Below are 13,539 nucleotides of genomic sequence, written 5' to 3'. Positions count from 1 at the left end.
GACAAGTACATGTATAGTCTAGTCTACTAGTCTTATAAGTACTACTAGCCTGAAAAGGCAAGTACATGTATAGTCTAGTCTACTAGTCTTATAAGTACTACTAGTCTGAAAAGGCAAGTACATGTATAGTCTAATCTACTAGTCTTATAAGTACTACTAGCCTGAAAAGACAAGTACATGTATAGTCTAGTCTACTAGTCTTGTAAGTACTACTAGTCTGAACAGACAAGTATATGTATAGTCTAATCTACTAGTCTTGTAAGTACTACTAGCCTGAAAAGGCAAGTACATGTATAGTCTAGTCTACTAGTCTTGTAAGTACTACTAGCCTGAACAGACAAGTACATGTATAGTCTAGTCTACTAGTCTTGTAAGTACTACTAGCCTGAAAAGACAAGTGCATGTATAGTCTAATCTACTAGTCTTATAAGTACTACTAGTCTGAAAAGGCAAGTACATGTATAGTCTAGTCTACTAGTCTTGTAAGTACTACTAGCCTGAACAGACAAGTACATGTATAGTCTAATCTACTAGTCTTGTAAGTACTACTAGTCTAAAAAGGCAAGTACATGTATAGTCTAGTCTACTAGTCTTATAAGTACTACTAGTCTAAAAAGGCAAGTACATGTATAGTCTAGTCTACTAGTCTTATAAGTACTACTAGCCTGAAAAGGCAAGTACATGTATAGTCTAGTCTACTAGTCTTGTAAGTACTACTAGCCTGAAAAGGCAAGTACATGTATAGTCTAGTCTACTAGTCTTGTAAGTACTACTAGCCTGAAAAGGCAAGTACATGTATAGTCTAGTCTACTAGTCTTGTAAGTACTACTAGCCTGAAAAGGCAAGTACATGTATAGTCTAATCTACTAGTCTTATAAGTACTACTAGCCTGAAAAGGCAAGTACATGTATAGTCTAATCTACTAGTCTTGTAAGTACTACTAGCCTGAAAAGGCAAGTACATGTATAGTCTAGTCTACTAGTCTTGTAAGTACTACTAGCCTGAAAAGGCAAGTACATGTATAGTCTAATCTACTAGTCTTATAAGTACTACTAGCCTGAAAAGGCAAGTACATGTATAGTCTAATCTACTAGACTTGTAAGTACTACTAGCCTGAAAAGGCAAGTACATGTATAGTCTAATCTACTAGTCTTGTAAGTACTACTAGCCTGAAAAGGCAAGTACATGTATAGTCTAGTCTACTAGTCTTGTAAGTACTACTAGCCTGAAAAGGCAAGTACATGTATAGTCTAATCTACTAGTCTTATAAGTACTACTAGCCTGAAAAGGCAAGTACATGTATAGTCTAATCTACTAGACTTGTAAGTACTACTAGCCTGAAAAGGCAAGTACATGTATAGTCTAATCTACTAGACTTGTAAGTACTACTAGCCTGAAAAGGCAAGTACATGTATAGTCTAATCTACTAGTCTTGTAAGTACTACTAGCCTGAACAGACAAGTATAGTCATTAGATACTATGATGACAGTGAAGGATCTACTATAGAATTTTACAAGCTAAATTATTAGAGTTTGACAATGTGATGCCTCTGTAAATTCAACATATATTTTTTCATTGTTCCTTATTAAGTTAATTTCTGCTATTAAGGCTACCCATTGCTGCAATGTATACAATGTAGAATTTAGAGTTCTTTTTGTTGGTCTTCGAGCGGCCATATCTAATTACTAAAATCAGTGGGCATTCTTTAATCTTTGCGTCTAGAGGAATGCATATGACTATTGAATCAGGTCTTAAAAGTGTTGCCGGTGAGTCCTATATAAGTCTAAGTTTTGTTGTTGCTTTTTACTGTCGCCTAATATTTCTTCAGAGACAACTTCCATCAAGTGGAAACTTGATAATTTCCAGCAATTGCAACTTCTCTTCATGGAGTTTGTCTGTGTTTTGAACAACACTACTTTGTTGTAGTTAGCTATAATTTGTTAGATGGTTTTAGGGCAGCTAAAACATATTTTAACATTTTTTCTGCAGAAAAATGAATGGAATACATACCAGCAGAAAAATGTAAATCTATTAGTTTAAAGAACGTTCTGCCAATATCGATTAAGATCAACTTGTTATAGAGGGAATTATACAAAAGTATTTGGTATTTCTGTGATCTCTTGGGTTGTTGTGGAGGAGATGGTATGCTGGCAAATGATAATTGGTACTTGTATTGTATATATAAAACTTTTTGAATGTGAAATCTTTGAAATAAAGTAAATGATTTTTGGAAGTAATGTGTCTATATAGTTACAAAACTGCTAACAATATGAATGTAAAAAGTTAGAGTATTTCTTACCTCTGCATAGGAGTACCAGATGCGTAGTCAATCTCCAACACAACCGATTCAGGATTTGAAGGGAGATAACAACCTAGAGCAGCATGAATATAGTACATAAACCTTTGCATAAGCTCCTATTTATCTGCATAGACTCATGATTATCTATTTAAACTCAAATTTGTTTTTATCTTGCATAGGCGCATGTTTACAACAATATATACCCTAATCTATTTAAATATGTCTACAACTACATCTATGTGTACATGAAGCATATAAAAATGAATACGCCTACATCACAAATGCTAACATTTACGGCAATAAAACATATTGTGTTTGTGAGCACATTTGAGAGTTTGTACATACCCATGCCAGTAAAAACATACCCATACACACAGAGGTAGTTTCTACTTGCCTTCTGCCCCGGATTGGATGGGTTATTAAACTTACCATCAATTAGTTTAACCTTGCTGAGTGCGTCTAAACAAGCTTTCTTTCTCTCTGGTCCTTTAGGTGCAGGCCGAATAATGGCTGACACACCAGTGATTCTATCAAAGAATGCAAACTCTCTCTCGTAGAATTTCCTGGCGGATCCACTGAGCTGAGATATTATCACGTCAATAAGCTCACCTAGCTTTTGGCCAATGGCTTCTAAAAAGATATAGGACAAATCTTACTTGGACATGAAGTAAATCTTAGTAATATATAGGTCATGTCTTACTGATATGCGGTATAACATAGGTCACTTGTTGTTGATATACAAAGTAGGTCGTGTCTTAAGAATATCTAATGTAAGTCATGTCTTACTGATATCTAATATATATCAGGTTTTGCTGATTTATAATGTAGATCAAGTTTTACTGATACACAATATAGATCAAGTCTTACTAATATATAATGTAGGTCACGTCCTGCTGATATATAATATAGGTCATGTTTTCCTGATGTATAATGTAGGTCATGTCTTACTGATATCTAACTTAAGACACGTCTTGTCGACATATAATGTAGGTCAAGTCCAGCTAATATATAATGTAGGTCATGTTTTTCTGAAATATAATGTAGGTCACGTCCTGCTGATATATAATATAAGTCATGTTTTCCTGATATATAATGTAGGTCATGTCTTACTAATATATAATACATGCATAAGTCACGCCTTGCTGATATATAATGTAGGTCACGTCTTGCTGATATATAATGTAGGTCATTTTTTCCTGATATATAATATAGGTCATATTTTACTGACATATAATGTACATGTAGGTCATATCTTGCTGATACATAAGTATCGGCAAAATATGACCTACATAACCTGATAAACGTATAATGTATATGTAGGTTATGTCTTATTGATATAAAGGATGAGTCTAAAGAAACTTCATGGTTTGAGTTTGGAGCAAAACATCTGCCTAAGCAGAATATAAGTGGTCAGTGTGTCAGAATAGAAGTGGTCAGTGTATCAGAATATAAGTGGTCAGTGTATCAGAATAAGTGGTCAGGGTATCGGAATATAAGTGGTCAGTGTATCAGAAATTCCAAGGACTAAGTTAATAGAATTGGAAAGGTATCTAGGGTCATATATAATAGACAACTCGCAAAATGTTTTGAAACACATACTGTAAACAAATGCAAATGATAGATACTTATACATATATGTAGAATATCTAGGAGTATACAGTGTGAAGGCAATTATGACCATGTGTTGGACTATGCGGTCTGTAAGTAACTATGAATACATGTAATGCTATAGAATGTGCAGGTATCTAGGAGTATAGCTAAGACTATTATGGAGCATCTGGATCCTGACCATCAAGTATTTGAGCATCTTCATCAGTGTACATGTTCGACTTCATGTTCCAGAGTAACTGATGAGTCAATAACTGAGATCTCCTTGCTGTGCTGACAATGAACTCTGACACATAGCCCATCTGAAAAGCATAAAACGATACAAAGTTTAAATACTAGCTAATTTTTGCAACGCAAAAATTAGCTAGTATTTAAACTAGTGTTTAGCTAGCTAAATATTACTACATATTATCAGGTACACTAAATTTCAATGAGTTTTAAAAAATAAATTTGTAAGAAAGTGCGCAATAGAACGCAAATAAATTTGATTCCAATGCCTAAAAAGGATAAAGGAGACCATACAAAAAACCCAATCCCAACATCGGAACTTGAATCATTAAGGATTATCATTTCATTTTTTCGGCTTTTATTAGCATTTTATTATTTCCTTACTTTTACGAGGAAGGATAAAATGGTAGATATTTGCGCACAAATTATGCCCTAAATTATATGAAATCACTGCTAAAAAGAATTGCAACAGTAGTTTAAGAATTTTAATAACTTTAGTTGTCACTTTTGATAATAATAATAATAACAAAAACAAAAGAAACAAAGTTTCAAAATCATTTTATAGTATTTTTGTAATTAAAAGTTAATGAATTTCATTACACGCATAGCCTCCCTGCTCCAATATAATTTACATCATGTGAAAGTGATCATTTTTATTTGTTTTGTTTTTGGTTTAATATACCCGATTCTTTGTACACGTTATTGTTAGTCCTTGAAATCTTTGTGAATAAGCTTCCAGATAAATAACTATGTTCGATGTTACCTCCATCTCGTAACTAGTTCTCGTACCTTACAAGTTAAACAATGCTAACTTACTAATAAATGTCAGAATGTGACATTATTATCTTTCAGCTGTTTGTTACGGTTTACAATAGAAAATGAAAAAAGATAAAATGCTACAAAATTTGTTTTAAGTACTCGCTTAATAAAAAAAAGAGCCTTATATACGTTCAGGGATAGGTCAAGGTCAATCATATTATTATTTCATTTTGATTAGAATGTTTTTAAAGTTATGTATTTAAGACGTACACAAATTAACAAAAAAGTGTTTGAGGTATGTATGTGAGAATCTCATTGCCTCGTTGAGAGCGACCCTGCCCAACTCATTTCATCCATAACCATACAGGCAACAATGGAAAACACAACACCTACCGTGTCATAGCGAAGAGCCTGAACGATCTGAGGAATGTAGAAGAGTAAAACATCTGGTGAATAAGCGTTAAGGACTCTGAGGGCATATTGGGCAGTGATTGGATGAGGTGGATACTGTCTAGAGAAGTAGGAGAGGGCAACTACTGGTGGTACTATACTCCAGTTCAGCATGTAGGACAGCTAACAAAATACACCAAAAATGGTTCAAGTATTGTTACGGCATCACAGAGGTGTATAAAAAGATGCACAATATCGACACAGAAAATATCTACACAAAATATGTATGCCAGGAAGGTAATTAAAAGCTACATTAGGAATAGAATGCAGAATGGAGAAAAGCATGAAGTTCCCCAATGTCAAATTACAGGAAAGACAAGATTCACTATATTCTATGGAAAGAGCGATCCTCGTTTCAGGTTGTATAGCCAAGCTATGAATTATTTCAATATCTTCTTCATGCGATGTATATATTTAAAGCACTATAAATCATGGCAAAAATATATTACAACTTTAGCTACTAGATAATCACATGCTTTGATTGGCTAGACCTAATCTGAGCGCGTCTGAGTCCAATCTGAGTGAATGTTTTTTCTATACTAATCTAATATTTTTTCTATACAATCTGAGCATAGCAGTATTTTTTCTATACTAAAACAAAAATAAAATATACAATTATATATATATAAGTTAGCAGTATATTATTTGTGTATACCATGAATATTTGAACACTAAATTAACAATCAATCTTATTCCCCCTACCCTAAAGCCTACAAATACAGTGTCTCTCTAAATTTTATGGTTGAGCCAAATAAACCATTTGTGCTGAGCATGTGACATACTACTCATCATAGCGCGATTGGACCCTGTATGATTGAGTATGTGAACAGGGATATCTTACATACTACTCATCATAGCGCGATTGGACCCCTGTATGACTGAGTATGTGAACAGGGATATCTTTAACAAACACATCAATGAATTTGAAGCAGCATGACCAATCAAAGGAATTGATTGTAAAGCAGAATTATAATGCAACGCACAAAAGGGGCTTTTTCAATCAATAGTAATAAGAGACAGAGGGGAAAGATGTGTGGGTCAGTATTTAGCATCAACGTGCCTGGCATGGAGGGCTTTCGACTTTTCATCGTAGTTATTTGGTTAGCTAGTGCGGCTGCCTTGACAAGTGAAGAAAAGGCTGAATTTGCTGCTGACGTTGAGGTACGTGATGTTCTTTGCCGTACAATTTACAAAGTTGAGGTCATGTCGAGCTATGGCCATGTAAAGCTAAGGTCATGTATGTCGAGCTATGGTCATGTAAAGTTAAGGTCATGTATGTCGAGCTATGGTCATGTAAAGTTAAGGTCATGTATGTCGAGCTATGGTCATGTAAAGTTAAGGTCATGTATGTCGAGCTATGGTCATGTAAAGCTAAGGTCATGTATGTCGAGCTATGGTCATGTAAAGCTAAGGTCATGTATGTCGAGCTATGGTCATGTAAAGCTAAGGTCATGTATGTCGAGCTATGGTCATGTAAAACTAAGGTCATGTCGAGCTATGGCCATGTAAAGCTAAGGTCATGTATGTCGAGCTATGGTCATGTAAAGTTAAGGTCATGTCATGGTCATGTAAAATGAGTAGAGTGTGAACGCTGACTTTAGCAAATGTGTAGTTATTGTGGTTAGAGTGTGCTCCACACTTCCTTCTCTCTCTCAACCAGTATGAAACCGTTTGACCCGAACTCATAATGAGTCTGTGCAGCAGAAATTTACAAGCCTTCACTGCCTGTTTTTTCAACTCGTGTCCATGTTATGAGTTGAAATTTTTGCATAACTAGGCTCATTATACAAAATCCAGCATTGACTTTGGCTTTCTTTGTCATATAGCAAAATATCACTTCTGTCACGATCTATTTAGAAAATGGTGGTCGCCAACAAGGAAACATATTGTGAAAAAGTAAGTGTTCAATCAATTGGGTAATTCATTAATTAAATCTATGATTTAGCTTGTAGAGAATGGAGACATGTACAGCTTCTTCTCTTCCGGATACCCTCCACACGCGATAGATAATTCCGTTAATCCCAGCGAGGCAAGCGTCCAGAACTTCACGTACAACATAACTATTAACCCTGACAACACAGGTAAGAGAGGTTTTGATATGTCATCTTTCCATCGGGCATAGAATGCAACCACTAAACCATGTGGCATGATCATGTGTTGAGAATAGAAAATATTTGCCGTCAAATCTTTCAATGCTTTCAGGGAATACTGTCTGGTGCACGTCACTAGGCCCAGTAGGCTTCGCTACAAATGGTGTGGCCATCTACAACGCCTTGACCGGTGAAACCACAGATGCAAATGTGTATGAAGTGTTTGACGATTGTAAAGGCCACTCCAGTCCAGACGGAGCCTATCACTACCACCAGTTTCCAGGTGAGAAAAAACATGGCACAAAAAATGGACACCCCACATACATCGTTAACATAATATATCACTAGAGTAGATGATGAAGTTTACCCAATACTGTTTACAAGTCAATGTGTTTTACTTCTAGTTTGTGTGGGAGACATCACTGTAGAGGATCAGTTCATTGGCATAGCACTGGATGGAAACCCAATCTATGGCCCGAAGGCGAGTGACCAGGTCAATCTATTGACCTCCGCAGACTTAGATGCTTGTCACGGCCGATTTTTTAACTCAGAATATCGCTACCACATGACAACAGACTTTCCATATGTGATTGGCTGCTATAAAGGTAGGACCTGTGTTACGTTGCTTTACATTGCGATTTCCTGCCATATATGTACGCTCATCACAATGGATGTAAATTTTTCATCGAAAACATCATTACAGCGGAACCAGCAGCAAGTTCACCAGGTGGTGGCCCTGGAGGTCAACGACCACCTCCAGGTGGCAATGGACCTCCAACTGGCAGAAAGAAACGCCAGATTGACCAACAAGTCACGTGCACAAACACGGACGGTATGTGATGGTTTATTAAAAATACTGTATGAGAGCATTTTGTTAGAAATTTTGGACAAGTTCATCCCTATGACATAAGCTGTAAAGCTATCAGTACCTAGTGGACACTAGTTAGCCACTCTTGCCAACACCACACCCTATTGTGAGGAATGCATTTCAGGCGTAAAACACGCCTCTGTCAAAAGTATAAATTTACAGAATGCAGTTGAATCTCGACTTATGGTCACCTATACATGCCAATCTTTCGACACACGACTTGAAATTTGACAAAAACATCTTTCTCAACATACAAGGTAACTTCCAACATACGATATGTAAAATCTTTTTGAAACACGCCAGTTTTGTTTATGAAAATAACAGGAGTGGTAAAAATTAAAAACACCATGTAAAATCATCATGTAAAAACAACATGTAAAAACAAGGAAAAAATATAAATAAATTTAAACTATATTTAGTGTAATACGCCACATATTTTTATCACTCTGTCCGCTGCAAAGCCTGAGCACTGAGACTACATTTCTGTTCACATCTCTCTAAGTTAATGTAACAAAAACCTCTTCATATTGATTATTATGTTATCAACTTCGTTTAAATTTAGCTTTTAACATATTCTCATTATTTTTACATATTACAAATTTTCAAAATATATATGGCATTTGTTTTAAATTCCATATATAATTACCTGCAACCTGAATCTTATTAGTGTTTCAAGGCTCCGGGACACATTAAACAAAATCTCATTAATCCTTATATAAGTATTTGATTTGACATGCGAAGCGAATATCAGAACGAATTACATGCAACCTATTGGTGTTTCAAGGCTCCGAGACACATTAAACAAAATCTCATTAATCCTTATAAAAGTGTTTGATTTGACATGCGAAGCAAGTCTTGAAATGAATAAACTTTGTATGGCGAAGTTTGGCTGCACTGCATAACAACCCTTGTTTGTAAAAGTAGCTGTTTTACAGGATCTGGAGAGCTATGTGACTGCACAAGTGGTGTGCTAACCAGATGCGACACATTGACAGGAGGTGACACATGCGAATCGACTAGTACCCAGAATGCAGCTGGGGCAAGCACTGTTGAAGATGGAAACTCTGGCAGCCGACTGACAGCTGGCTGCATGGCTGCTGCTACAGCTATCTTGATGATGACGATGATAATATAAACTTTGCCTTAGTGCCAACAGTATGTGCAGTTTGTAGATTTTCAAATAGGCTTATACACAATGTCAATATTGCTCTGTGTACAACAAAAGCTAAGCTGATGTGAAATATAGACTTGAGATTTACGTTACCTAAAACTAAAAGCATTGATAATTGCACCATGGAGGGTCATGGCTCACTCGTCCATCCCTGATACAATGCAACGTTATAGTCACCATAATTTCGCTTGATTGGCTACCATGCAATAAATGATGGGAGAGTACATCACTTGAGCTGCACTAATATTTATTCAGGACCGCTAATGTCAAACCTTTTATAAGCCTGCAAGTGACTTATATTGATATCATACAACAATTGAGAAAACTGAATACACCAAACAACAAGGCACACAGTTGATATAAGCTTACCTCTGGGGCATCTGCCTCTAGGCTGTGGGGCGTCACCAGATACTGTATCGCTATCGGTATATGACAGACGCTTTCAGGCTGCAGACGTACCAGCCTTGTTACCTCCTTCACCAAAGCATCAGAGTTGTGGAACCTATCCGCGTAGAGCATAATGTAACACTATTTGTTAAAAAATACCGACCTTCCACCATAATAGAAGCAATATATGCATCATTGACACACAATTGACCATGATAATGTCAGATTCAATTGAATCATGCTTCATGTCGAGCTGACACTGTCATGACTATGAGAAACATTTAAAATTTCTTAGCAGATTGACAAACTTGTCTATATACGCGTAGTATCTATGTTATTATTGGCTGTCTTCTGTGCAACTGTCTGTCCACCTATTAACTTCTGTCACAAAGCGATCTTTATTCGCTGACAAGCCGAATGCTTGCGTTGCACGGGTATTATAAAACAGCTTATAAACGGTGGCAGGTAATGTAGTTGCCCACCACTTGCCATTAGCCTAGTACATTGACAATGGATAATTGGAGTAAGCTAGTATCCGTATTGCTAATCTTACTAATAAGAGCCGTGAGGGCAAGCTTAAGTGATATTGCGGAACGTAACTAAGAGTCGCTATGCATATTTTAACACAAATAATGACTCAAATCGCCTAATGAATCCAACGCATCTCGCATAGCTCAATGGATTATTTTATCGCTTGGTGACAGGGAAGTTCCGAGATCAAATCTTCTGCAATACGGATTTTTCAGTGCTAGATACTAATCGGTATAGCTGGACAGACTGACAAACATTGAGACTTCTATAGATTCGCACAAATATTCTGAGACTTCGGGTGTTAAATGTGGCTAATAAGCTCACTTGGTTAGAGTGTCAGTTGAATGTCATAGGTTCAATTTCCAACATCTGTTAGCATTTTAGTCGTCCCATTAATTGCATGTACATAATTTTGTGATTACATTTAAGTTGGTACATTTAAAACAACTGCTAGTGTAATACAAAATGAAAGATTAGACATCAATAGAGCGCTTAATCATTTTTGCCAATTCAACATTGATTCAAGAGTCACCTTTTACTAACGACGATTCTCCAATGAAGCTGATAAAAAGAATAACAACAAGATTAACAATAAAAATTGTAATCTGCAATATGAAGATGACTCTTTCAGCAAATCAAATACAGATAACTTATTTTTCATTCATCAATTACGAAGGTTTATGAATGGAGAGATGCCCTTCATAAGCTACCATTTGGCCGAATGATAGCCGAATAGTAGCTATCATTCGGCTTGTTTAATCATTAATGTCAGTAATGCTTAGCGCAGATGAATGTAAAAAATGTAAAAAAGACATGAAGAATTGTCTTCATCATGGATTCAATCTTGCTAGTTTGTCTAACTTGTGTTGTCTTCAAAAACCCGCAAGACAGGACATAACATTACAGGTGCAATGAAGAGGCTATGACTGATTTTATGGCCTTAGTTACCTTGTATGCATCAGTCTAAAACATCTCAAGTTAACATATCAAATAAATTAAACATGACTGACCTAAGGGGCAACATGATGGCAATAACTGGCGAGATATTCCATGCTGTCCGCACCATCTCCTTGTAACCTTTCTCAGTCACTTGTGTATTTCGCCAAGGAGTGAGCAACTCTTCACCGGGTATGGCCAACTCGGGACTGCCGAGTGGATTATACCAAATGCTCATTCTTTCTATCTCTGTCGACTATAAACATCAACTTTTATCATCTGTTTAGCAGGCACAGAATTATGTTTGCGTTCAAATATTAAAAATCAGTGAAGGGTGAGGTGCAATGCCCACACTGAAAGCATAGACAGTAATGCAACAGTCCTCCTTACACGGTGAACTTTTCTAAGACTAAGTGTCTGAGGCTCTCACTTGCTGACCTCTGACCTCCATGCCATCGTTGGCCCCATAAATATAGTTAACCATAGATAAAGTAAGGGTTTACTATATCTATGGTTGGCCCTTATACCTAACTTACTTGAGGACGGACCTTCAATAGAATCTAGCATAACACTTTGTTACAAAATTCATTTGGGCCACACCAATGAACCTGTTTAGGTGGCAATCAACCAATGTTACATGTAGGTTTTATAAAATCCTCAGGGAAGCAGATCGATATGATTGGATACTTATAGCTTTTATCACCGCCCTATAGGATGAAGCTAAATCTATACTACTGGTCAATAGTTCATATTAGATGAAGCTAGATCTATACTACTGGTCAATGGTTCATATTAGATGAAGCTGGATCTATATTACTGGTCAATAGTTCATATTGGATGAAGCTAGATCTATATTACTGGTCAATAGTTCATATTGGATAAAGCTAGATCTATACTACTGGTCAATAGTTCATATTGGATGAAGCTAGATCTATACTACTGGTCAATAGATCATATTAGATGAAGCTAGATCTATACTACTGGTCAATGGTTCATATTAGATGAAGCTGGATCTATATTACTGGTCAATAGTTCATATTGGATGAAGCTAGATCTATATTACTGGTCAATAGTTCATATTGGATAAAGCTAGATCTATACTACTGGTCAATAGTTCATATTGGATGAAGCTAGATCTATACTACTGGTCAATAGATCATATTAGATGAAGCTAGATCTATACTACTGGTCAATAGTTCATATTGGATGAAGCTAGATCTATACTACTGGTCAATAGTTCATATTAGATGAAGCTAGATCTATACTACTGGTCAATAGCTCATATTGGATGAAGCTAGATCTATATTACTGGTCAATAGTTCATTTTAGATGAAGCTAGATCTATACTACTGGTCAATAGTTCATATTGGATAAAGCTAGATCTATACTACTGGTCAATAGTTCATATTGGATGAAGCTAGATCTATACTACTGGTCAATAGATCATATTAGATGAAGCTAGATCTATACTACTGGTCAATAGTTCATATTGGATGAAGCTAGATCTATACTACTGGTCAATAGTTCATATTGGATGAAGCTAGATCTATACTACTGGTCAATAGTTCATATTGGATGAAGCTAGATCTATACTACTGGTCAATTGTTTGCCAGAAAGTGTACTTACAAAATGTTTCTAGTCATGAAACGACTTTCAGAATGAATTAAATTTCCAAGTAGAGGCGCCGTGTATAAATGTTTTAGAGAACTTGAATAGTTCTATTAGATGATTTGTAGAATTACTGACGAATTCTATCAGTTTTTAAATGTCTTTACCCTGACGACTATATGCAAGACAGGAGTAATAAGCAAAAGAGTAATGCAGGATTGCAACTCTAGAAAACTGGTCAGCTTCAAGTAAAGCTTACCAGAAGAGACAGAATAAGGTTTCTCCTTTTCATGTAATCCTTTGTAGCGCCTGCTCCTTGGCCATCTTTAGTTTTGTACACTGAAAGAAATGAAACTGACGCTGAAACTGGAATCACAAGCTACTCTGCTCTAGTCCGAATACATGGTTTGGGTGCTTGCATAACATACTGGGTAACCTCCGTACTAACCAGATAACCTTAATATTTACCAGATAACCTCAATATATACCAGGTAATCTGAATATTTACCAGATAACCTCAATATATACCAGGTAATCTGAATATTTACCAAGTAACTTCAATATTCACCAGGTAACTTCATTATTTACCAGATAGCCTCAATA

At 36.1% G+C, this 13,539-nt stretch overlaps 2 protein-coding genes across 2 annotated transcripts in view; one reads left to right on the top strand and one right to left on the bottom strand.

The window, feature by feature from the left end:
* Window positions 1-13,539, bottom strand: part of LOC137404356 (phosphatidylinositol 4-kinase alpha-like) — a 51,166-nt gene that overhangs the window by 11,333 nt on the left and 26,294 nt on the right. Inside the window, exons 25-31 of the mRNA XM_068090556.1 lie at window positions 13,196-13,275; window positions 11,402-11,583; window positions 9,843-9,975; window positions 5,288-5,467; window positions 4,089-4,209; window positions 2,729-2,929; window positions 2,300-2,372 (exon numbers count right to left, since the gene is read on the bottom strand). Of these exons, the coding sequence (XP_067946657.1) occupies window positions 2,300-2,372; window positions 2,729-2,929; window positions 4,089-4,209; window positions 5,288-5,467; window positions 9,843-9,975; window positions 11,402-11,583; window positions 13,196-13,275 (970 nt within the window). The remainder of the gene's footprint in view (window positions 1-2,299; window positions 2,373-2,728; window positions 2,930-4,088; window positions 4,210-5,287; window positions 5,468-9,842; window positions 9,976-11,401; window positions 11,584-13,195; window positions 13,276-13,539) is intronic.
* LOC137410631 (uncharacterized) lies at window positions 6,402-9,437 on the top strand. Its single transcript, XM_068096085.1, has 6 exons — window positions 6,402-6,505; window positions 7,290-7,425; window positions 7,547-7,717; window positions 7,839-8,039; window positions 8,138-8,266; window positions 9,238-9,437. The coding sequence occupies exons 1-6, from the start codon at window positions 6,410-6,412 to the stop codon at window positions 9,435-9,437; spliced, it is 933 nt and encodes a 310-aa protein (XP_067952186.1). The 5' UTR covers window positions 6,402-6,409.

Source organism: Watersipora subatra, chromosome 1 (assembly GCF_963576615.1).
Source record: "Watersipora subatra chromosome 1, tzWatSuba1.1, whole genome shotgun sequence".
In the NCBI taxonomy this organism is placed as follows: domain Eukaryota; kingdom Metazoa; phylum Bryozoa; class Gymnolaemata; order Cheilostomatida; family Watersiporidae; genus Watersipora; species Watersipora subatra.
Note: the sequence above shows the minus strand (reverse complement) of the source record. Positions and strands in the feature narration are given on the sequence as shown.

Coding starts and splice junctions, on each gene's coding strand:
- LOC137410631 (XM_068096085.1), top strand. CDS start 6,410: ATGGAGGGCTTTCGACTTTTCATCGTAGTTATTTGGTTAGCTAGTGCG. Junction 6,506..7,289: donor AATTTGCTGCTGACGTTGAG/GTACGTGATGTT, acceptor TCTATGATTTAG/CTTGTAGAGAATGGAGACAT. Junction 8,040..8,137: donor TGTGATTGGCTGCTATAAAG/GTAGGACCTGTG, acceptor ACATCATTACAG/CGGAACCAGCAGCAAGTTCA.